Source organism: Gavialis gangeticus, unplaced genomic scaffold (genome assembly GCF_001723915.1).
Source record: "Gavialis gangeticus isolate Ggan-Ray unplaced genomic scaffold, GavGan_comp1, whole genome shotgun sequence".
NCBI classification, from domain to species: Eukaryota; Metazoa; Chordata; order Crocodylia; family Gavialidae; genus Gavialis; species Gavialis gangeticus.
In genome coordinates, this window is record NW_017729025.1 from 26,151,070 (window position 1) to 26,174,999 (window position 23,930).

The following is a 23,930-nucleotide window of genomic DNA, read 5'->3' on the forward strand; positions in this document are numbered from 1 at the left end:
GCAGATGTAGCAGTTATTTCCTGCAACTGCCTTCCAAAAACAAAACTATTCAGGGAACAGTAAGTTTAGTAACCATGCTGATCTTTTGTCATGATATCATTTTGTAGCAGCATTTAATTTACCTGGATATAACGCTCCAGTTGATCTATCTGCATAGGAAAGTCAGGATGGTTGGCATTGTACTGGGCAACATTGCGACAAGCCTGATGCAACATGGAGAACAGAGAACCAAGACAGCGCAAACGAGTGAGGTCCATGATGTGCTCTAACTTGAAAGCATGCTCTAGTGCTTTTGTCACCAGTCCATTAGATGTGAAGTATGGCTGCATAATTGTTGCTGCATCTCTCTGGATCTGTTGAAAACATTAACATTGTTCAAGGATTGGGTTTCCTTCAAGTCAGACTGGTTTTGGAAAATATGTTTGTCTAAATAGAACTTTGAAACATTTCATATTTTAATAAAGTAGGCAAAGATACATTTGTACCTTAAGGGAAACAGAATTAACATTGACATTATAGCCTTAATTTAGGTATTCAGAACAGCAGTCAAGTGAATAGATTAGTCCGCAGTCCTGCTCTACAGCAGTTTAAAAGTTATACCTGCAACATTGGAGAAGCTGTTTCTTCACCTTCATCTTCTTTACCCTTCCGCCTACGCTGAGCTTCTTCCTCACCTTCATCCAGAGGGATGCTTCGTAGTCTGGCCAGGAAGTTATTGAATATCATGTCTGTACTCAGAACATCTTCACTAAACCAGACCATTCCACACCTGGACACTGTAGCCAGAGTTGCATATTTCAGATCTTGTACTTCAAACATGATACGTACCTAAGAAGAAAGAACATTTGAGAAATCGAGTTAGTTCAGTAATTTCTACTGAAAATATTAAAAAGGTCAATTTATGTAAGTGTGTAGGGAATAAGTCAATTGTACCAACAATACCTCCAAGAATTTAACTTGACCCCACCAGACTAGGAAATGCCCGGAGATGTATGAATGCAAGGGCATGCTTAGTGGTATAACAAAATGTTATACCCACAGAACTGTTCTAAAAAGCTCAGAGCTTTTTAAAGAGCCTGTTCACAGACTACTGAAAGCAACAAAGGAATTAAATTCAGTAGATTATAACCAAGTACAATTTGCTCTAAACACAACATTACATTAGGTGGGAGGCTGAGACGTTCTCCATTGGGCAGGGTCAGCAGTTTGTTGTCATCCAGCACAGAGTTTAAGTTCTCAACCCATTCAGGGTCTACATCACCATCAAATATAATCCACTGCCGTTTCTGCAGCTCACCCCTCACGTTGTCTATAATCCTAAATTGAGAAAAGCATTTAGTGTGGGTTTAAAGACTTAAGCAAATGCGCACAGTTTTCACTATGCCATTAATACATCATACAGTGAACCCCTTAAATTTAATAAAATGCTTTTAAGACTCACTTTCTCAAGACATGTGTAAACAAGCCATCTGTCCATTCTCTGGTGTTTGGGTCCAGAGTACCATAAAGATGGTCTTTGCTGATCGCTTTTGGATCAATGATGTGCGCAACACCTTCCACACCCTCCAGCCGTTCAAGAGCTTTTAAGAGTACTCTCCAAGCCATCGTCTTTCCACTTCCAGAAGGACCCACCATCATCAACCCGTGATTGATCTGGGTTATCTGATACAGCTGGAGAACCTATGACAGAACATGATTTGCTGGTGAAGTCTTGCACTTTTGTAGACTGACAATATTACTTGAAACTAGACAATGAAAGGGTTTCCCCAGGTTCTAAAGAATCTCTGCAGCAGAGACTCCTGCTTTTTTAAAAAATGTAAGCTGTGAACATTAAGTTTTTCAAATGTAGGATTTGAAAGTGTTCAGCTTCTGTAATTTACCTTTTCAACCCACATGCCACCAACATCCTCTCCATCCCCATATGTAAGGTACATTTCCTGACACACTTTCTTGAGCTCCTCCCGCAGGGCTGTCATTTCACCACGATGATACTGTACTCCAGGGAATACATCAGAAAGGAGACTGAACAGCAGTGGGATATCTTCTGCAACAAGTTTGGGTACCATCGTTTCACAAACACTCTGGATCAGAATCTGTGTAAAAATGTAGGTTTTGATAGGATAAGTTAAGAGCAAACATGGGCAGTCAGCTTAGTAGAAATAATTTGACAGTGTCATATACTTGGACTAAATAGTTGCATCTTACGTGTCTGAATGTATAACTAACAAACCTCAACAGTAAGTATTTCACATTTGTGCAAAATCATTTATGACAGTGCTCAGTCTTGATTGCTTGTACACAAGGAATTTAAGACCAAAGTTTTCCTTTAGCTGGTAACTAGGTGCTCAAAACAGGGGTGGCCAACCTGCAACATGGGTGCCACAAGTGGATATAGGCAGCTTTCATGTGGCAAATTGGGGAGGGGGATGGCAACAGTGGCAGATAGGTGGGGGAAACAGTGCAGACCATGAGATCAGGCCAGACACAGAAAAGGTGAGAAGCAGACTAGGTAAGGCAAAGGGATCTGACAGGTATTCAGGGAGGGTATAGGGCTTATTTGTTATACATCTGCCAAAAAAGTTGCTTCCCCACTGGCTTAAAATATTAAAAAATGTCAAAATGGATTTCTAAGCATGCAATATGATAACAATATTTGCCAAGAATAATTTTAAATATTAAGTGAAAATCATTAATGAATACAAGCACTCTTCCTCAAATCACCAATTAAAATTTCAACTGTTTATTGTGGCTAATACTGAACCATTTCACACGATGTAGGAAATGCTAAAAATAAAGCGAGTAGATCAAAGTTTGCTAGATAAAAGCATCTGTTTTACCATGTTAGAGTGTTCATATGCATTTATACTGTAGTTACACCTTTACAGTGACTAGTCACTTAAAATTCTGTATACACTTTACCTCTTGCTCTGGTAAATTCTCAGCAATTTCACCTTCATCAACAACTTCACCACGTTCTTCCTTCTCTCGTTTTATTTTCTGAATCCTCTCCCTCTTCACATTACCTGCGCTAACCAGTACGCTTTTCAGAGCTCTCAAGCCAAAGTCATAATGGCTTTGAGAGGACAGTTGTTCATCACATAGTCTAAGCGGAAAGAGACCAGAATCGATTTAGCAAAAGCTCATCACAAGTTCAGTGTTCAGGAAGAGTTGCTGCAGATGAAAGATGCTCCTGCAAAGCTATTGTTGGTACTTGCCAACATTAAATTTTAAATCTGAAACCTAACAATGCTCTTTTAAAGATTTTTATTTAGACTTGCGTGTGTTACTATTACTCACTTGAAGAATGGGACAATCTTGTTGGCAAGCACTTCAGCAGTACGGAAGCCCTGGGAGTATAACATGACTTGGGCAATTAGCTGTCGGTCTGGCTTTGTCATTGCCAAGCTACGGAACAGCTTCTTCAAGTTGTCAGGAAGATTTGATCTGCCTGCGTAGCCAGGATTCATTGTGATGAAGATAGCCATGTCAGGGCTCACTTTAACTTGCTTGTTCAGCAGCTCACAAGTTATTGGTGCAGAAGCTAAAGAGAAAAAAAAGATTACATACTACAAATTCAGCTTGTTTTCTTTCAACGAAGTCAGCTCTTAACGCAGAAGAATATTTTCTTAGCATCCTACTTTGTTTTGTTTACAATCCAGCTAATTCAATTAAAACTTCAAAGCGACTTCCCTTCCATAGTGTAGAAGTTGCTTATACTATTAGCAAATCTCTGGCCAAGACATTGATGTTTCTGCCCCCATTTTTCAGTTAACTATGTTCAGAGCAAAAGCAATCTTTAGATACACTCCACAACCATTAGCAGACAGAACAAAAAAAGATTCCATACTTTTGTCATAATTTGGGTTGCAATGCTCTCGCAATGCCTCCTGGATGCACTGAACCTGCTGAGAAACAGCAGAAAGCATGCGCTCCTCCAGTCTGTTGAATTCATCAAAGCAGCCCCATGCACCCACTTGGCAGAGCCCCACGAAGATACGTCCCATTGCCTATAGGTAAAAGAAACATACATAGAAGTTACCTTTGTATTCCTTCACTACATGCAACTGAAACTAGTCTGTATTGTTTTATACAGACACACAAGTTAGTGTCAGTCAAAAATCTATGCTTTCAGTTGCAACCCCCGATGTCTCCCCAGTTCAAGTCAGAATCCAACTAAAGTGCAATTAAAAGTTGAGTAATAAGCTTTGAGAGGATAATAAAGCAAAGTGCCAGATATTAACCAACTAAAGAATGGGTATACTAGTAGAGCTAGTCCAAAGAATAGTACTATAGTGCAGCATTTTACTTCAACTAATTCTTAATTTAAGTTCTATGCTGTTGTGTACATGTATTCTGCTCCTCTCTTTTTATAAAAAACTTCCAGGGTCTGGAAGTCAAAGAGCTGTCTCAGTAATGCATTTTTAGAAACCCGCACATCTACTTTTGTTAAAGCAAATGCTAAGCATTAGAATCTCAAGTTAGCTGAAACACTAACGCATCAAGAACTGGACAGGATCTGGCTGACAGGCAACCCTTTGTGCTTATGTGAGCTTCCACCAAGACAGACATCTCAGTTCAACTGCATAAGTCAATTACCCCTTAGAAAGGAGGCAGGCAACTGCTGCCCCACCTCATTTTAGGTGGTAACTCTGCTTTAGTTGCGTCTGTTGAAGATGGTTGCAATTTGGCCATTAGAGAAAAAGATTATTTTTGAAACCTACCAGTTGAACATCTTACCAGAATAAATCACTATACCTGGAAGTCAAATGTTTCATCACAGTTGAAAACCAAAACAAAGCGTCCGAGCTGGTGTCCAAGAGCCTTGACAGATTCTGTTTTACCAGTACCAGCAGGACCTAGTTTTGGAAGGGGACAGGGCTTATTAATCTCTTCACAGGCATGAAAAAAATTAAAGTCAGTATACATGTGAAGCATTGCCAATTTATTCAAGCTAGTGTTTTCAACTACAGAAATGTTTTTATTGTAGAAATTGCAGAGCCTACAAAGATCATCTAGCTCAGGGGGTGTCAAACTCATCCAACACTGCAGGGCACATGATGGGTGCAGAGCCAGTCTGCAGGGCAGATCAGGACCCACAGACCAGCCCCACTCAGATTCAGTGCACAGGGCCAGTCTGGTACAGTGCACACTGGCCCCGACTCTGCATGCTTATTTGACATGTGGGGCTGGTCTGTGGGCTCAATCTAGACCAGCCCCAGATCCAGTGTGCAGGGCCATCCAGCATGGGTGCCACATGCAACATACCCAAGACCGGCCCTAGGTGCAATGTATGTGCCAGCTCTAGCCCCTGAGCCATGTACAGCCTGTACAAGATCAGCTCCATGCACTGCATGCAGTGCGTGGGGCTGGGGCCAGTGTTTTGCATGTGGCACACCAGTCTGTGACCCATAGGTGGCATTGCAGGCTGGATGATAGGGCTCCATGGGCTGGATTCAGCTCATGGGCTGGGTCTTGGACACCCTTGAGCTCCTCATCCCCCCTGCACTGAGGCAGGATAAAGTATTCCTAGAATATTACACACAAAAAGCTTCCAAGTGCATAGGATTCCACAACTCCTCCACATAGCTTGTTGCACTACTCTAACATTACACCTCAATATTCAACCCAAATCCTGGCTTGAATTCAAAACCACTACTTCTTAATCACCTTTGTTCCGCTATAAGATATACAGCATGCTTCACAGTTTCTAGGGTTGGAAGGGACCTGAGTAGATCATCTAGTCCGACCCCCTGCCATGGCAGGGAAGATTACTGGGGTCAAACGACCCCAGCAAGGTGTTCACCTAACCTCCTCTTGAAGACCCCCAGGGTAGGGGCCAGCACCACTTCTCTTGGAAGTTGGTTCATCTTTAATGTAGAAGACACACTGGGAATAAATACACACTTACCAAATGGTGATCCTCCAAGTCTTGCCTCCAAGGCTTGTGTCATGGTCAGGTAGCAGCGGTCAGTAAGAGGAGTCTGCACTAGCTTATCCTGAACACCAAGGTACTCAAAGCCATAGTTGAATTTGGCATTTGCCATCTGAATGGACAGCTGTTGCAACACATCTGTCTGTTTTGGGTCAAAGTAGAATCGCATCTGACTGAGCCACTCAAAGGATTTGGAGTTGTCAATCTTACTTTTGATTAGAGATCTTGTAACATCTCTTTGGTGCACCAATTCTGTGATCTGGAGAACAAAATCAACTTGTTAAACGATACCAGGCATAAGTCATGTATTCCAATGCAACTAAGTCACAGCACCTCAAATGAGCTTTCTATTTAGAAATCCATTGTTCTGGGCTACAGACCTAATTTTTATCTAGTCTGAAGAGGCACTGTTGTAAAAAGGTCACTGGTTGCTGCCAGGACTAGCAGGTTCCATCACCTCAGAGAAGCTTCAGATTCAGTTCTGAGACTGTGATTAGCCCTTGTGAAGCATAGGTTGCAATGGATACAGCCTCTCTTAGATCCACAAAGTTTATCCTGTCAAGGACTTCTATGAGTTTGTGAACAGCTCCACTGTTCTTCTGGAAAGAAGTTCAAGGAAACAGCTGTACCAATGCAACTATCACCTTTAGGAACAGAACTTAATCTCTCTCTTTATGCTGAATTCTCTACAATTTAAGACAAGCTAGTAGCAAAAAGCGCTTTGCTGTTCCACGTTTATATCCACCAAAGCCCATTACATAACCAAATACTAATTTGGGCTCATCCTACTATAAAGCTGGATGTAGTCATTTCCACTTCCAAAGGTTCTGCGGATCTCTTCAAGGTGGCCATGACATCATTAAATCTGCATTAAATCTTTTACCATCAAAAGTGGAGTGATTAGTGTATTCTAAATATGTGTTTGCTGAATTATCTTTCAGACTTTGTGTAAATGACATTCATTTGTCAATTATTTGTAGAAACAGGTGGTTTTGCTTTCAAAGCTTGATGTGAACATTAATCAAGCTACATTAGAAACAATTTTAGTGAAACTAAGGTGTACCTTTAAAAAGACTGAATAACTTACGTTGAGAAGGGAGTTTTGCTTACCAAGTGCTCCAACTTCCTTCTGCGGAGAGGCGGTTGTTCCATCAACACTGAATCTGCCAATACATTCAGCGTGACCTCGACATTAGCCAGCACAGAATGCAGAGGGCTGCTGTCACCACCACCACCCATGCCATTCAGAGCAGACTCAACATTCTCTGACCAAGCAATCTGGGCTGACAGGACAACAAGCTGGGCCTAGAACAGTAGTAGTTAAAATTGTCAGGATCCTTTCTTCCCACAAGAGGGTAGCCAAACATTAATATTTCTCAAGTGATTTGACAGATACCTGATATTTGTCGATCCAAGAAATGTAAGTAGCTGGATCAATGGAGGTTGCTTTACCAAAGATTTCTACTTCTGTAACAGACTCAGCAAGCAGCTTAGCAAGGGTGACCCTCATTTCTTTTTCCACAAGCGTAAGCCACTCATTGATTTTGGGGTGTTCTGTGATAGACACAGGTGTTTTGAACAGCACCTGAAAAAGGAATAGATTTGAAGTTACATTTTAGTTTAAGCTATGGACACATTTTTCAAACTTAAATAAAGACTCCTGAAGATGCAGCTATACCTCCTCTCCTTCACGGGAGGAGATTCCCAGGACAACAGAGTTATCTTCGTTAAGGATGATGCTAGAAACTCCAGCAAACATTTTTTTGAAGTGTTTCTGCAGCTTGGCTACATTCTTACTGTTCCCGATAATTTCCAGTAAATCCTCATCACCAACAAAGTAAAACCTAGAATTAGATAAAAAAGTTTCATCATGGACCAAACCTGCATGCACAAAAGTAAATTAAATTTACAGACATAACATTGAGTACAAATAATATTATAAGACTTATGAAGTTATTTGGGAAATAAAGCAAGTACCTTGTGTGATATTAAGGCTAATCTCCAAAATGAGATTAAACTTGCTTTTTAAGAACTAGAAGATAAATATACGCTAAATTGTTGTGCACTTCCCTCCCTTCATAACTCCTTACTGAGTACTTCAAAATTCATTCCTTCTGCTATAGTGAATAAGCTAACTGAAGTTCTTCCTCCAGCTTCTTCCAGTGCTAGGGGTTTCTCTCAATGCCACTTCTGTAGCACGGACTTCTAATCTTGGTATGGAAGTTGCACATTATGGCTGCAATTCAGGCACCACTGAATTGATGACTGAAGGTGAAATAGAATGCAATATAAAATTTGAATTCAGGAATGAGAGCTTAGCTTTGATTTTTGCTTATTTAGTTTAACTTCTAAAACCTGTATTCTAGCTAGAATCAGGTGTCAGCTGCAAAAAATGCCATTAAACAATGCTTACTACTGAAATCATACACTTCAGCTACCTTACAATGCGTCAGAAGTGATCAGTAACTTTTCAGAGAGACTATGATTAAATGCCTTAGAACTGTAGAAGACAGTTTGTGTTTTACAAGTAATGACTTAGTAAAGAATTTGAGGAACACAGCGCCTGTATTAACAACTACTGCCATGCAAGCATCCATCATGGTAAATTTTATTCCATATTATCAGTTGGAGATTAAGCTCCTTACCGAGGGAAAGAAGATCTCTCTCTCTCCAGATATTCTCCCAGTGCCTTCTGGATCTTTCCAAGCAAGTCCGCCAATCTTTCCAATGATCTTTGTACACCCTGGATATTAAGAACATCCATCACAAGTGGAGATTTGGACACCTTTTTCATGAGTGCCAGAAACTCTGTACTGATGCTAGAGGTAAGAAAGGCATTAGCAGGTTAAGTGAGGAAGGCTAGCAGTATAAACTCAAAAACTACAGTCTGGATATCCTGGCATGTGTGACATTTATGAATGCTCTGTATTATTGTGCAGCAAGCTGTATGGAACTCTAAGTGGATTCCAGCTAGAGCTCTCCCCAGGTACCCAGGAAAAATGGTGGCAATTAATTCACTTGCTGATACGTAGGCACTTGTACCTGAATACAGTGAATTTACACATTAAGAAAGCAAGACATACAACTCTGCCCTGTTCTCATGCCTCAAGACAAATCTCTGGGATCACTGCAAATCACTGGGGAGCTTATCTGAACTCAGACAAAACCTTGCCTGAGGTTTAGACAAGATAATATCTGTATTGGCCTCTTGCTTCAATTCTTTTCTAGTCTTTTGATAGCTAAACTAAGTTGCTTTAACAAGTTGTGATATCACATTGCATTCTTCAGGAACCTGCCGGCCAAAGCCTGCAGTAAGGCTAAAACCAAGCTGGATTTGTGGGATATCAACTGCTGGATTCTATACTGGAGGTGGCAGGCCTGACATTTGGAAAGGGGTGGCAAAACATATAGCTTGGCCCTAAACCAGAAATATTAAGAATATTAAAAAAGAAAAAAAAAAAGAGAGAGTCAAGTCAAAGTGTACCTTTGGAACCTCTGGGTTTCAACAGGAAGCAAATGCTTGATATCAGCACTACCAGTGAAGATACCCTCAAGGTAGACCCATCGTCTTTGAACATCTATCCAGACATCAAAGAGAGCCATGATACGATTCAGTTTGTCTTCCCAGCTAAGAGCGTCTTCCTCAAACACCTAGGGGTTAAGCCAGCCATTAGTATTCAGTTTACCTTAAAAAATTACGTACAAGTAGATATTACTTTTAGAAGCGGGATAAGTTAACATAAAGCTAGCTTAGTTAGTATTGGGATGAGAGGACTTTTTAAAGTGATTTAAACCACAATGTAATTGCTCTTGTACATGATAATTTGTCAACACTTCGCACAAAAGCTATCAGCTGAAATATTAAGATAGAATTGCAAACAAAGGGAGTCAAAGAGAAGTGGTTTTACATTATACCTTGTAGTATGGCGATAGCTTCATTGCAGATACACTGTTGATGTGCTCTTTGACTTTGTTGAAAAGATCATCCCAGCCACGAATCAAACGACATTTGTTCTGATAGTTAACCAAGTCCAGTTCATAAGTGTTCCACACTTCTCTTATCTTTAAAGAGAAAAGAAAATCAGAAGGCCTTAATCCTGACGCATTATGTTCTAAAATATAGAAAGGGGTTAACTGACTTTTTACTTCAAGGACTATACATTTAAACCTTGAACTACTTTAACACACTTTAAAAATGGACCTAGAAAAAAATGAAAAAGGTGAACTGACTGAATACAGTAGTAACTGAATTAGTATGCAGGAGTAGTTCAAAAGCATTTTCCATTTCCCATCTTAATATTAAGAATAATTTTAGCAATTTTGCATGAGAGTTCTTTAATTTCAGTAAACTTAAAAAGCTTTATTTCCTTCCTGAAGCAGTTATCCTTGTGCAAGTGCCATGTTACAAGTTCTGACATGGCATTTGCTTAGTAACCTAGAACTGAAAATATTGCAGATGTTTTCACTTGCAGCTTCTTCTGTATTCAACAGCCCATCTAACATGTGTTCAGCAAATCAAAATCCTTCCCACCCTCAAGATAGGTCTTATACATAGCAATATACTAGCCTGTTTCAAGAACTCCTCCAAAGCCATCTCTCCTTGAGCCACAAGCAGCACATCTTTGACAATTAATTCATTTTTCTGCAAGTCAACATCCCAGATCTGTCCCAGGGTTAGTTCAGAAACAACCCAGTTAACATGAAGTCTCTTCATCAGCTGTTTCCAGTGACGATCTTTAAGAGCTTCAGATTTCAGCTCAATCACCAACATGTTTATCTATAGGGAGAGAAGACTGGAGTCAGATAATGCATTTAAAATGAAATTTAAGTTAAAAGTAAATTTGATATACCAACCTTCATGTAACCCTTCAGAAGTCTCTGAACATATTCATAAGAGGCATACTGCCGCAAACGAGCAGGAAAATTTTTCAGTTGGTTCAGTAAGCCATCCAAGTTTTGTCGAAGCTGTTGGTAAAAAAAAAAGCAGCTGTTAAATAATTAACCTGCTACCAGCTGCTTGCAGTAATTAGAATGGAGAGTACAACCATCAAGTTTACTTGTAATTTGTCATCCTTGTATTTGTTAAGTAAATGTCTCAAGTTAAAGTGGAAATAGTAACGTGGATTTTGAGACACTAGACAAAGTTGTTAGAAACAATTAACAAACATGTAAGATACTGCTAGTGTTGTATGCCCTTTAAACATCTGAATAACATACTATATGATTTTGATCCATCTAAAATTGCAAAGTCAAGACCATTACTTAAAGAGTTGAGAGAAAATTAAAAATTGTGGGGGTTGTTCTACATCCGCTTTATAAAAGTTAGCGTCTGTTTTTTTAAGTTGCTCTGAGCCTTTGTTGAAAAGGTGGCATAATAAAAATTAATACAAACTATTTAAGGTAGATTCCCTAGGCATTTCAGGAACATGCATCATGTAAGTACTAAAACAACCTTTGTCAATGAAGCTGAACAAGCATTTAAGAAATTACAATTTGAATAAGTTGACCTGAACAAGAATACAACATATCATCAAGTCCTGTTCCTTTTAGATATGGCTTGTATTTTTTCATGCTTATAAATCAAGATGTGTGCACAAGTTTTGTAAGCTTAAGCAAGCTGAAGCTTCAGAAAGAATATGTACCATGTAATATGGAAGATGATTCCACCTCATTCAGTCTTGCCCTTCTACCCCTCTCCCAAGAAGATGGCAAGAGAAGCACTAATAGGTTCTGGTTCATTTCCAAGTTAAGCACGGAACTATTTTCCAATCGCCCAGTACTTAAAATGGCAGGATGAACTTTGGAGAGTCACCCCATTCAAGCAAGTGAAGTTATAGCTTCTACATGTTTGAAGAAGTACCTTGCGAGGTTGTACTGAAACCCAGGGTTGCTCTTTCATTTGATCAATCTGCTCCCAGACCTTGGAAAGCTCAGACCAGACTCCTTTGAGGTCCTGCAACTCTTCAAGAGCTACCTGTTGTTCAAAGGAACATGTCAAACTCACATCAGGGGTATAATGGTAGGGATAAGGTAAGTTAAAGAATTCTAAAATACATGCAACTCAGTGGTTCAAGGTAGTGACAGAACAGAGAGACTTTACCAAACTTGTCGTAGGGGGAGTGGAAGGGGTTTCTACTGAGGTAGCTACTGAGGTTTAGGGCCATCTCTACAGCGAGGCTAAGGGCTGAACAGGTATGAAGACACACAGGTGGACACTTCCACTCATGGTAAAAAAACCAAGCGAGAGAAGAGACCTCTGCTGTCTTCTGAGGCAAACATTCCAATACATTCAGAGAAAGGAAGAGGTAGCTTAATAAATTTAAACACTAATTCTAGTTGCCTGCAAAAAAATTTAAAACTCATACCTGCACACGTTCTTCACTGCCACTTAGGAGTCCAGTGTCTGTCAGTTCCAGGGCTTCTTTGGCTTTTGCACACTTCTCACGATCATCTTTCAGCCTACCAAATTTTCCCTCATAAATTGTAAGTGCCTGAAGAGCTTCTTCTGGACGCAAGTTTCCCTAAAAAGGGCCATGCATACAAATGCTAGATTCAACTTTTTGAATTTACCCATTGTACAGATGCTAAGCCTCAGAAGTAGCACCAGAAGAACTGCATCTTTTTTTTTTTAAATCAGTTCTAAGGACTTCTCCATTTCCCAACGTGTTAAACATAGCATTGATCCCATCCCCAGATGAGCAGGGTTGTGAACAAAGCAAATGTGATCAGTTTCTATTTATACCCCTTTGTAAAACTTAATCTCAGCAATATCCTTCTTTTGCCTTTTGTGAGGGTTTGGGTATCTTTAACTAGCTGTACCAGTTTCAGAAAGCAAAAACTAAGATGGAGAAAGTGCAGAGGTTTTAAATGGAGCAAGGCAAGAAAAATGCAAGTGCCTCTTACAAGGTACATGAAATTTCAGGAGTTCCATTTATGAATCAAAATGAAACAAAGTGAGTAAAGCCCTGTTTATTTTGAAGTTTATTAGCTGTAAGCCAGCCCTGTTTGTGTTTAAAAACAAAAGTACATCTGAACTTACTGTCACAGGCTTTGTTTTCTCCCAATCTGTCAAGAGGTCAACTGTGCGGCTCTCCACTGCCCGGTCTTCTTGAACAATTTTCATTTGCAGGTTTGCCACTTGTTGCTGAATGGCAGAATCCTTACGACGCATGATGTCATTGAAAGCCCCCCACTCTCCTTCAATATTGTCAATGTACAACCAAGAGGAAGGGAACTGGAACCGTTGTTTCTCAAGCAAGCGCTGACCATTGCGGTAAAGCTAAAAGCCACAAAGTGATCTTAATAAATAACTACGCAAGTAAAATTTCTAGCCATATTATACTAAATATTAATACTGGTTTACAGCTAAGGGCACATTACAAAACTCTCCAATCAAGGTTCCAGTTGAGTCACTCGGCTCTGATAGAATCATTTTTCAGTGGGCTTAGACTAGGTATTATATCAAGTCTTAAAAAGTGTCAAGTGTTCAGTACTACCAGAAAGCAAGCCCTTAAGTAGGAAACCAACAACTTACCTCAACTTGTTTTTCAAACTGTTTGATTTTACGTTTCAGGGACTGAACATATGTGATGAATGTCACTGCATCTGATGTGCTAGCAGTGTCCACTGAATGCTGCTCCAGCTCTTGGCGGGACTGTTAAAAGGAAAGAGTCTATTAGTTTAGAAAACTAATGTAGTGAGTTGGTCTCCCAAAGGAATTAACTGTTCTTACCTTGGAAATCTGCGAATGGAATTCAGTCATGTTCTGGCCTAGCATTTGACCAAATTTGCTGAGTACTTCCTTATGCCAGGAGTCATATTTCAAATTCACTTTAGATTGTACCTACAAAAAAAATTATGGCATAGTTTGGTTATACTGTTTGCCAGTCCTGTAAGTTTCATTTTTACGCATCTTTAAAAAGGGAAGGAGGGGAAGAAAGCATGATGCATTAAGCGCTTACTTTGCCATAGTCTATGATAACAGGTCCAAATTCTTTCCTGGTTTCTGCATTGTCAAAGGTTCCTCTGGCCTTTCTTATCTGAACTAAGAGGGCTTGCCACTTATTTAAGTCTTCACCCAGGCGGTTGTATATGTTTTCAGCTTGCATATCCCATAAGCACTGGTATTGCAGCCAAACCTAAAATATGTAAGAATCTTTAGTGTAAACAAGTTTACAGAATATTGAAACTTGCCTATTTTAAATAAACCCTATTATTTTTGGCTGACTGGCTACAGGTTGGTTTACAGATAAACAAGTACTGAAGTGCAAGGAAAGGCGATGGCCAGAAAATGCATGTTGAGCCATCAATATCAGAATTCATGTCTTACCTTGACATACTGTTCAACCTCTGTTACAATTCCCATGACTGCAGAATAAGATTCCTCCAATGCTGCAGGGCCATCAGGCATCCGTGTTAAAGCATTGCGATAGAACTTCTCTTCCTCTGAGAGCTCATAGTGCACACCCACCTGACAGGATCCACAGATACAAAGTTAGGATGCATCACGTTCATGCTACATTTAAAACAGAATTTCAAGTACTTCCAATCAGAAGAATCTTTGATTCATACATACAGTTTTTATCATGCTTACCTGGTACCTCTGACTTTGGATTCTGGGTAGTGATAATATAACCATCTTCCAGGAAAACATTTCTTGATACAGCTTGTATCTGCAGTCTTCAATTGGTGGATTCAAGTAGATGACCTGATTGGTTATTCTCAGTTCATGCACAATGTTCTGCAGAAACACAGAAACCTCATATTCAGCTTCATTTTGCTAAAATGAAGATGCTTGGGGCAACAGATGTCTAACATACGAGGTAAGTTTTTAGATAAAAGGAGCTTTTAATCTAAAATAAAATAAATAAATAACCCCCCCCTACAGAACAGTAAGTTTCGCCAATCTAAAAGGTAAGTTTAACACTTCTCTGTTCCTTTCCCCATCTCCAAGATCAGTTGTAAGGCAGCTGTGGATAAAGATTAAAATTATATTTTAGGGCAATATTAATTGTAAGTAGTTTTATTTGAGATTTATAGGGATTAAAACCACTTACTTTGATTTTTGGCTCCCCACCAGGCTTGTGGCTGACCTGGGGGGCATCTGTATCCATGTCAACTTCTGCTTTGTCATCAGCTTGTCCAAGAAGAACTTGGGTCCAAGCTCTCAACCCAGCTTGTAGACGAACCCCTAGTATTCTTTCAATCTAAGGGAAAACCACATTGTAATCAAATAAATCATCTTTCAAGACTCCTGAATCATGTAGATGCTTCCCAAAATCCTTATAAGTTCCAAATATTGCAAGACTGCTCCAAGACAGAAACCGGGTTTTAACTCACTTCCCTAGTTGATTACATTACTTCAAATCTGTTTAACTCCCCTCAAAAAGGAAGTTAGGTCATGACAGCCATTTTCAAATACGGACTTGGAAGCAATGTGGAGAACTGACCATTTGTCTTATTAGCTTAAGTAGCACCAGCTATATTACAAAGAGTAGTCTTTACTTTGTATTAGTGGAACAGTATCATGCCCACTTAATTCAGCTATCATTTAGGCCTTGTGCTAACTGTTATCCTTCCACCTCAAGACTTGAAAGCCATTAATTCCAGTAAGTAACAGCAGAACCCTGACAATGCAGACACACTCCTTGTAGGGTCAATACCTACCACAAGCTGAAGTCTTAGAACCTGGAAGTAGTAGAGAATTTCCCTATGTCACCTGAATGATAAGCCAGGTTGACAAAACAGACTGCTGTGCAACCTTTAGGAATAATGCTGGGTTATGTGTTCTCCCACCAGATGCAACTTGGGCATCTTGCTATGGTTCCAGAGCCAGGAATTTGAGCCCTACCCTAGACTCACATCAAAGCCTGCCTCCTGCCAACCCAGCTGTATATGGGTAGTTGGTCATTCCAGTGTTGGAGTCAAAAGGTGGCTGAATGTAATGCTAGCAACATCACTTGTATGCTCCTAGTAATACAACTGGTGTGCCTAAGCCATGTTAGCTCAAAGGGTTGTCAGGCCCAGGCAGACCAGATATACCTACTGCAGTGAAACCTACCTCCATATCCAGCTTATTGACCCAGATAGGTAAGTTGGAATAGGAATGAAGATTCAGGTCATCCACAGCTTTTTGAACTCTGTTAAGGATTTCTGAGAAAGTTTTATGATCATACATGCAGGTTTCCAAAGATCGAACTTCCAGGTCTATTTTCTCTTCAATGATGAGTAGATCATCCACCTGAGGAAATAAACATTTGAATGGTATTACTTTGATACCAATAAGCCAGGTTTCACATTTTTAGAGCATCATTTTCTCTCTGCCTAGAGATGGAGAGATGCATCCATTCCTGTAAAATGCAAAAAAAACCTGTGCTTTATTTTTCCCCTGAAGTTTTTTGCTCAGCATTGACTGGGAAGTTCCCACAGCTCAACACAAACATCTTTATTTAGATCAGATTAGTGGAAATTTTAGTTGAAATAAGATACCTTTTGAGACCCTACGCACATATTTTTCACTGTAGAAGCCTGTTAAATACTGGAGTGGGCACATCTACACAAGTAGCCTAATAACACTGCACAGTAGCATGCTAGGCAAAAACCATAACAGGCACCAGTGCTACTGCACAGTAACTGTAGGTACTGTGCATTTAGTTAGCACTTTGCTAAGTATTAACTAAATGTGCAGTAACTATTGTGCATTAATGAACATGTAGACATGCCCAGTAACAACCTTGTTTAGGTTACTTAATGTAGCCACTTCACTCTCTGGCCAGAGTTTGTGTATATTTTTGTATTTAGGACCAGATAAAGTAGTATGACCCGTATCTTATTCAATTACTGATCAATAACTTTGTTACACTTTGACATCATGTCAAATCCAGATTCATAGATTGTTAGGTGCTAGAAGGGACCTTGCAGATCATCCGGTCCAGCCCCCCTGCTCTAGGTAGATGAAATTTAGATTAAGTTGTCATAACAGGAAGGTAAGCTGCTGTCCTGAGCAATATACAAGCCAAGACTGACATACTTTGGGTTGCATATTTAACTTAACCCTCACTGTTATACATAGAGTTACATCAGCAGAACAAACCTTTTCTTGGAAGTTGAAGACAGTCTCTGCCAGACGCTGTACATACGGATCAAGTTTGTACGATTCCCACACCAGTGCAATTCCTTCAGCAATCAAAGCCTGCACTTCTTTCTTCAGACCAGCAACCAAAAGTGAGATAGTGTTACGTTCTTCCACTTTCTCACAGGTCCGTTCATATGTGCGGACACTTTCGATGAGGGAAATAGCAAAGGGATAGAGCTGGTTTGCCTGGTGCGCTTTGTTGACAATTGCTAGTGGAACACGGAATCCAAGCCATTTGAGGTTACGGACTTCTTTTGAAAGAGTGATTATTTCTGGAAGGAAGTTGACTTTTAGTTTGAGGACATTTCCTGTTCGGCCCCTGACACGAGTGCTTTCAATGGTGAATATACGGCCAGACACACCAAGGTTGCGCTGCTGAACTTTCCTTGCCCAATCATCAAATATTTCTTGAGTGTTGAGCTTCATACGGAAGCTATCTCCATCTTGCTTCAGCTTCTGACCTTCAACGTGATTCTCCCAACCTTTGCCAAGGACATCTTCAACACGCTTCATGTATGCTGTCAGTTGCCTGTCAATCTGTTTGGCCCAGATGATAGACCCAGAAACTGGAGGCAAGTCACGAACATGACTCATCTTACAAGCTTGACTTTGTGGGTATTGCACCTTGAATTTATCATGAAGAGACTCAATATCATCTTTTACACGTTGGATCAATTGTGTTTGATATTCACGAATAGCACCTCGAATGTGAGGTCTGACAAACAAAGCATTGAACCGAGAGAAGATTCTGAACATTTCATTAGCGTTCTTTGCTGTGCCAAGCTGGTCTCGTAAACGGGCAGTGATTCTTGTTTCAACTCTATCGATTCTTTCATCATATCGCTTCATTGCAGCCTCCCAGGCTTCTGTACCTTCCTTGGAAACATCCAAGCCATCTACTTCCTTGACATTCTCATAAGCAAGATTTACTTCTTCAATGGCATTAGCATCAGCAGCATCAAAGAGAACTTCTGCTACTTTCATGTCCTGAGGTTCAGGAACTTCTCCTTGATTCTGTTGGGCAACAGCAGTGACCTGCGTAAAGAAAGAAATCAGTTTATTAAGCACTACAGGACTCAGTTTAAAGACTGCTTAATCATGCATGTATAAGTCACAGATTTTATGTGCTTCTTATAACACCTACAATTAGTTTTATATTTAAAGCAAAATACTTAGCTATGACCATCTAGATACTTTAGAACCTTGAAGGGCTAATAAAATTTGGGTAGCTTTTGTTAAATCTGAGAATAGGACAATAAAAGTGCCCAAAAACAAAACAGGTCCTGCGGCAGTATATACTACTTACCAAAAAACAAAATTCTTACAACCTATACTATGGTTATTTGCCAGCGTAGCATGGAGCAATCCAAACTTCATAGTGCATATCCTATCCAATTTATTTATTTAATATACAGCTCTTGTTTCTTAGTTTATGAATAAAAGCCCTGAAGTGTGCACCCACCAACACTAGCTTTACTAACAAAGATGGAAGAAATTAAGTTAGAGACAAACAAGTTAAAATGTTAAAGGAATAAGCAATATGAAGACTGCCGCTTCTGTGAAGATAAAGATCACAAAATGTTCTGATTAAAAATGAAAGTTTTATTTGAGAAAGTCTACACTATTTTCAAAGCCTGATGTTGGCATGTAGAGACAGTACCACTACAGACTAAATGCAAGGTTCTAGCATAGTTTAACTTGGGCCTTTAACCCCATATCAAATTTGTGGTATTGTTCAGCTCAGAGACAACTTAAGCAGGGTGCAGGGCCTGGGGCAAAAGTCAGCCTGCGTGGGGCCCCGCTCCAGGATGCAAGGAAGCCGGCAGTGGATTTGGTAACGAGTGGGGGAGAGGGGTGCCAAGTGGCCGGAGGCGCTGAGTGGCTGGATGCGAAGCTGGCAGTAGCGCGGAGTTGCTGCAGCCACTCTGTGGGGCCCCCCATAGTGCATGGCCTGGGGCAGTTGCTCCAATTTGCTCCCCACAAGGGATGGTCCTGGTTCAGCTTGCTTCAGACAGCACATCAAGCCACTTATACCAATGATTGTAAACTCACAACTTGATCAACTTACTAACTCTATTAAGACCTTAATGGTTTTGTTTTGCATGTGACCTCAATGCTCCTGTAGTCAAGGAGTTAAAAGTAAAATTCCTTTTTTCCTATTAAAGACATTTAGTGAGTGGGGCTACTATGTCTACATACAGACTTTCATTAACATGTGAGAAACTAAGCCAATAGCAGTAGTAAATAATTATAGTAGGTTACTCTAATTACAAAGGAGGGGACCAGTACCTGTGGTCTTAAGACTCTCACAATGACCGCTCTCAGCTGCTCATGTTGACGCCTGAATTTCCTCATTTGGTCAAGACGAGCCTGCAGCTTTCTGTGTGCAGGATTGATACGCCACACCATCTTCAGGTTCTCTTCTCTCTTCCTCTTCACAATATCCCTCAGCAATACTTGTAGTTTCTCATATTCATCATCCCAAGTTTGGAAGACTTCAAAACATGCAACCATAACCTGCAAAAAGATTAACACTGGAATGTGTCTGGCACTAAACGTTCTACCTCAAAAACATTTTTTGTATAGATTTATTGTATTAGCTACCACTGTATTAGGCATCCAATATACCTTTTCAAACTCTTCATAAGCAACATGCATCAGTTTTCTGGTTCCCAGTACTTTCAGGAGCTGAGAGCTCAGGTCTCTTGAAATTGCCTCCACTAGACGCAGTGCTCTTTGAATAGGGTACTTAGTATTTCTGATTTTTCTCAGATGTGTGAATATTGCAACAAGTGCCTGCCTTATTTTGTCCAATTCTGTAGCCGATAACAAGTCATTCAGAGGAAAGTCCTTCATCAGTGGATTATAGTCATTCACAGTTTCCAGTGCCTGTTTTAGACCTAGAGGTAAATGCAGGAGATTTTGACTAAATGGTTTTTCGCTGCTAATTCTATATGGACAATTTGAAAAGGCAATATATATAAAAAGTGCTAAATACTGTAGACTAAGGTTAGCTAGTGTATCTTGACATCAGCTTAAGTAAAACTCTTTAGAAGTTAGTGTAAATGGCAAATTTTTTACCTGTGTCTGTATCAAAACTGACAGTAGCATGAAAACGTTTGCCATGCTTCAAGATGTCTAGAGTTAGGAGGACTTCTGGACTTTCACGTTTCTCCTGAATTCGGTACAAAGCACGTTCTAAGTTCAGCCAGAAACTGATTTCCTGCAAAGCAGTGCCTGATGCAGGGTCTCTATCTAATTTGGTCACCTTGAAGATATCAAATTAAGAAAGCAACGTTAATTGTGCAGTAGAAACATCTGCCTTCATTAACAAGAGTATAAACCTGTATTAAAATAAATAAATAAATACACACACAAGGCTTCACCCAACAGTTCAGCATGGCAAAATGGAAAGTTCTGTTCTACACTAAGCTATTGCAACACACACAGGAGTGCAGGTGGAGATGCTGCAATGCAACAACAATATTAAGAATGTGTAAGAACCAGCAAACCAGATGACCTGACATCCAAGGAAAGACCATTTCTTTTGGCATGAGGTACATGAAGGAAGGAAGTGAAAAATTCTAAAAATCTGCACAGGACAGACTTAACTCAGATGTTTAGCCACAGAAGTTGCTGCTACTTTGGAAAAAAGGAAGTTTTTAGCACATTATTTTTTATCTGGTTTAAGAAGCCAGCCTGTATGACAGATCTTGACTGGAACTCTAATCTCATCCATATTTACAGGACTTTGGTGGGGGTACACTAATTAAATCCTAGACCCTGAATGATTGTTCTGTTGAGGCCAGCTCTTGCAGAGCAGGAAGCCCTATGACTTCCCACACTGTGCCTCAGGTGTACCAATGTAGAAATAATCAATCAATTTCACCTCATGACCGTGGAAAAATCAGTATTCCATCTTCGGCTGGATAATACCCGAGTACTACAATACATATGCACACCTTGATGTTCTTGAGTACATGATACCTACTGGATAAGCATAGATCACTTCTGCTTAACTCCATAGGTTCAACAACAGTAACTATTCACCTTTTCTAGAACAAAGGACTCGGACATGGTACTACTCCAGCTAAAATGTATTGTTATTGAACTCTGATACTTATCTTCAAAATGTAAAGACCCCACCCCCCCAGTGGAATAGGGATCAGTGTCATACAATCTTTTTATCCACAGTAGTAGTAATTGCAAACATTTTTCAATGTAATTCTGTTCCTTTTCATTTTAATCATTTCTGACCCAAAAGAGAACAACTAACTTACTAGCTAATTTTTACTTTTAAGAAATCTATCCCAAAGCAGAGAATGCAGGTTAGGTTCTCTCAGCTTGTGTATGTTAGTAGCTTGGCTACCCTAACTTTCAATGGCCCTAAGTCTGGCCTTATGTTGCGTTTCCTCCCAGATCAAGAGTTCACACAGTTACGATGCCACTATTTTATATGCTTTCAGATGCTGGAAGGACAGGAGTTTGAGTTATGATCAAATATTTGCTGTTTCTGCACTTTTACCTTCTGTATCTCTCTAATCCAGCGATTCACTCCAGACTGCAGCTGGTTGAGGAAAGTTGGATCTTCTACTTTCTCACCAAAGTCTGTAACCTTTGGCTTTTCTCCATGTTCGTAACACTGCTTGGCAACATTAGTGATAGTTGGATGAATTAGTAAACTAATCTCTGGAATTTCAATGTTCTGCTGCAAGTGCAATAGTCCCATTTCAAGCTCTGCAATTTTCTTCTCAACTGAAGGAGCCATTTTATCACCATCCCTGAAAGAACACAGGTAAGTGAAGGAAAGAACCAAGAATCGTGCACAATTTGCACTCATGCAAATTTAATTATTTTTTCAGCTGTCTGTAGCCTCATTAATTCTGCTAATTGCTTGACTTTGAATTGTGTGTTAATTTTCAGTTCCATTCTTTGTCACAGGAAGATTACTATTTGTATCAACAGAACAATTACCTGTCGGCTTTGCCAGACTCTCTGATATAGGACTTGAAGAAGGGAGCAACAGCATTGCTGATGAAAGAATGCAGTGTTTCATAAGGAGAATCTTCACTGAGGGTAAGCACTCTCAATTGGGAGGACACTGGTTTGTCTGCATCGATCACTGGTGTACGCTTAATGAACGCCAAACTGTAGAGTAACCAAAGAGAAGTTAAATGTGTGATCCCAAACTGCAGCAATTAATTTATAGTAGCATTAGTTCACATTAGCTCAACATATCTAGCTAAATCTAATAAGCACACTTTTGGAAAAATGCAAAAAACAACGTTTTACACATTTAAACAAAAAAAAGTTACTTTCAGGTTTTAAAACAAAATCATCCTAGACTCTTGACTGGCTGAAGACTAGACATAATGAACTCCAGACTTCTATTTGAAAGGACCCACCACTTTGTAGTGGTACCAGGTACTTAAATGTCCAAGATTTTCAGTCAATGATGCTGGAAAAACAACAGGAGACATATCTGCAATGGTCCACAACATTCAGACTAGCAAGTTTTTAGTCATTTAGCCTAGTTACTACTTTAACTGTATACAAGAACCAAGGTGGCAAGCAGTATTAGCTTAACACAAGACTAGGAATTGGTAATTTCCAGCCAAGATCAACTGCTTTTCACCTCCAAATGATTTGTTTTCCATCAGATTCTGCAGCTGCAAAACAGGGATAAGCTTATTTATTGAGAGAGTAGCTGTCAGTATATAAGTGAATCGCTATCTTCCAGGCAAGCACTCTGATAATTAACTAGGGTTGCTGTACATTAGCCTGGCAATTAAGTGATTAGCTTTTCCGAGTTCTAACATGCTATAGTCTTGCACTCACCTGTTTGACTTCACACCATAATGAATGTCAGTATTAATGTTGTAAGAAATGAACTCTTTTTCTTCTTCTCCTTCATCTCCCACATCCTCTGCAAATAAAGTTTTTAATGAGAATCATTTCACAAATATTTAGAAGCCTATTGACAGGGCCATGGGGGTGGGGAAGCTATGAATTGGGGGGTGACTGCCCCAGGCCCTGTGGAGCAGCTGTTGTGATTTCACACTGCTGCTGGCTTCACATCCAGCCACTCGGCACTCCCCCCAACCCTGATGCTGAATCCACTACCAGCTTCCTCACGTCCGGGACCAGAACCCCGCACAGGCTGATTTGCCCCAGGCCCTGTACCCTGCTCAGGTCATCTCTGCCTACTGAACTCCTCTCCACTCTACTGCCTCTTATCTGTACCCAAATCAAAGTAGCATTAAGCAGAGGTGCTCAAACTCTGGCCTAAGGGCTGGCCCACAGTGCCATGGCATCCAGCCTGCCAGGCTCCTCACAGGTCCAGAAGTTTGGTGGCAGGGAAGCAGTGGTACTACTGCCCTGCTGTCAAATCTCTGGATCCAGAAAAAGCCCCAGGCCTGGGCCTCTGTGCTGGATCTGGTGCCTGATCCCAGCATGCAGGGCCAGGCAGGGGCAGCACTGGGCCCAATCGCTGTGTGAGGCTGGGAGGGGTTGGTGGTGGGCCTCCAGGACCTAATCTTGGCATGCAGGGCAGGGGTGGCACCAGGCCATCAGGGTCCAATCCAGCCCATAGACTCATCAGGCCTGCAGAGCCAAGAACTTGAGGACCACTGGTGTAAAGCATCATACCTTGCCATTATGTTGCCTTGTGCCATAAAACTTTGAGTTTGTGATTTGACATATCACTTGCCATAGGTTATTAAAACACTGTTACCAGGACATGCTTTAAGAATTAAAACAGATTTCCTGATTTGTGTAAATTCCAAAGGCAACTAAATAAAATAAACATGATCTTGTCAAAGCAGGATAGAACATACCCAGTACTAAAAACTCTACTGGGGGGGG

The 23,930-nt window shown here is 40.3% G+C and overlaps 1 protein-coding gene across 1 annotated transcript in view; it reads right to left on the minus strand.

Annotated features, from left to right (window-relative positions):
• The window catches only part of DYNC1H1 (dynein cytoplasmic 1 heavy chain 1), a 66,867-nt gene that overhangs the window by 37,342 nt on the left and 5,595 nt on the right, over nt 1-23,930 (minus strand). Inside the window, exons 2-36 of the mRNA XM_019518553.1 lie at nt 22,905-22,992; nt 22,041-22,214; nt 21,592-21,847; nt 20,148-20,334; nt 19,695-19,966; nt 19,356-19,583; nt 17,025-18,101; nt 15,993-16,172; nt 14,989-15,138; nt 14,526-14,672; nt 14,262-14,402; nt 13,894-14,070; nt 13,665-13,775; nt 13,467-13,586; nt 12,972-13,211; nt 12,298-12,453; nt 11,793-11,906; nt 10,787-10,897; nt 10,500-10,709; nt 9,848-9,994; nt 9,417-9,583; nt 8,578-8,751; nt 7,611-7,776; nt 7,329-7,517; nt 7,043-7,237; nt 5,909-6,191; nt 4,756-4,856; nt 3,848-4,007; nt 3,298-3,541; nt 2,920-3,103; nt 1,881-2,093; nt 1,442-1,680; nt 1,161-1,317; nt 601-828; nt 123-353 (exon numbers count right to left, since the gene is read on the minus strand). Of these exons, the coding sequence (XP_019374098.1) occupies nt 123-353; nt 601-828; nt 1,161-1,317; nt 1,442-1,680; nt 1,881-2,093; nt 2,920-3,103; nt 3,298-3,541; nt 3,848-4,007; nt 4,756-4,856; nt 5,909-6,191; nt 7,043-7,237; nt 7,329-7,517; nt 7,611-7,776; nt 8,578-8,751; nt 9,417-9,583; nt 9,848-9,994; nt 10,500-10,709; nt 10,787-10,897; nt 11,793-11,906; nt 12,298-12,453; nt 12,972-13,211; nt 13,467-13,586; nt 13,665-13,775; nt 13,894-14,070; nt 14,262-14,402; nt 14,526-14,672; nt 14,989-15,138; nt 15,993-16,172; nt 17,025-18,101; nt 19,356-19,583; nt 19,695-19,966; nt 20,148-20,334; nt 21,592-21,847; nt 22,041-22,214; nt 22,905-22,992 (7,217 nt within the window). The remainder of the gene's footprint in view (nt 1-122; nt 354-600; nt 829-1,160; nt 1,318-1,441; nt 1,681-1,880; nt 2,094-2,919; nt 3,104-3,297; nt 3,542-3,847; nt 4,008-4,755; nt 4,857-5,908; nt 6,192-7,042; nt 7,238-7,328; nt 7,518-7,610; nt 7,777-8,577; nt 8,752-9,416; nt 9,584-9,847; nt 9,995-10,499; nt 10,710-10,786; nt 10,898-11,792; nt 11,907-12,297; nt 12,454-12,971; nt 13,212-13,466; nt 13,587-13,664; nt 13,776-13,893; nt 14,071-14,261; nt 14,403-14,525; nt 14,673-14,988; nt 15,139-15,992; nt 16,173-17,024; nt 18,102-19,355; nt 19,584-19,694; nt 19,967-20,147; nt 20,335-21,591; nt 21,848-22,040; nt 22,215-22,904; nt 22,993-23,930) is intronic.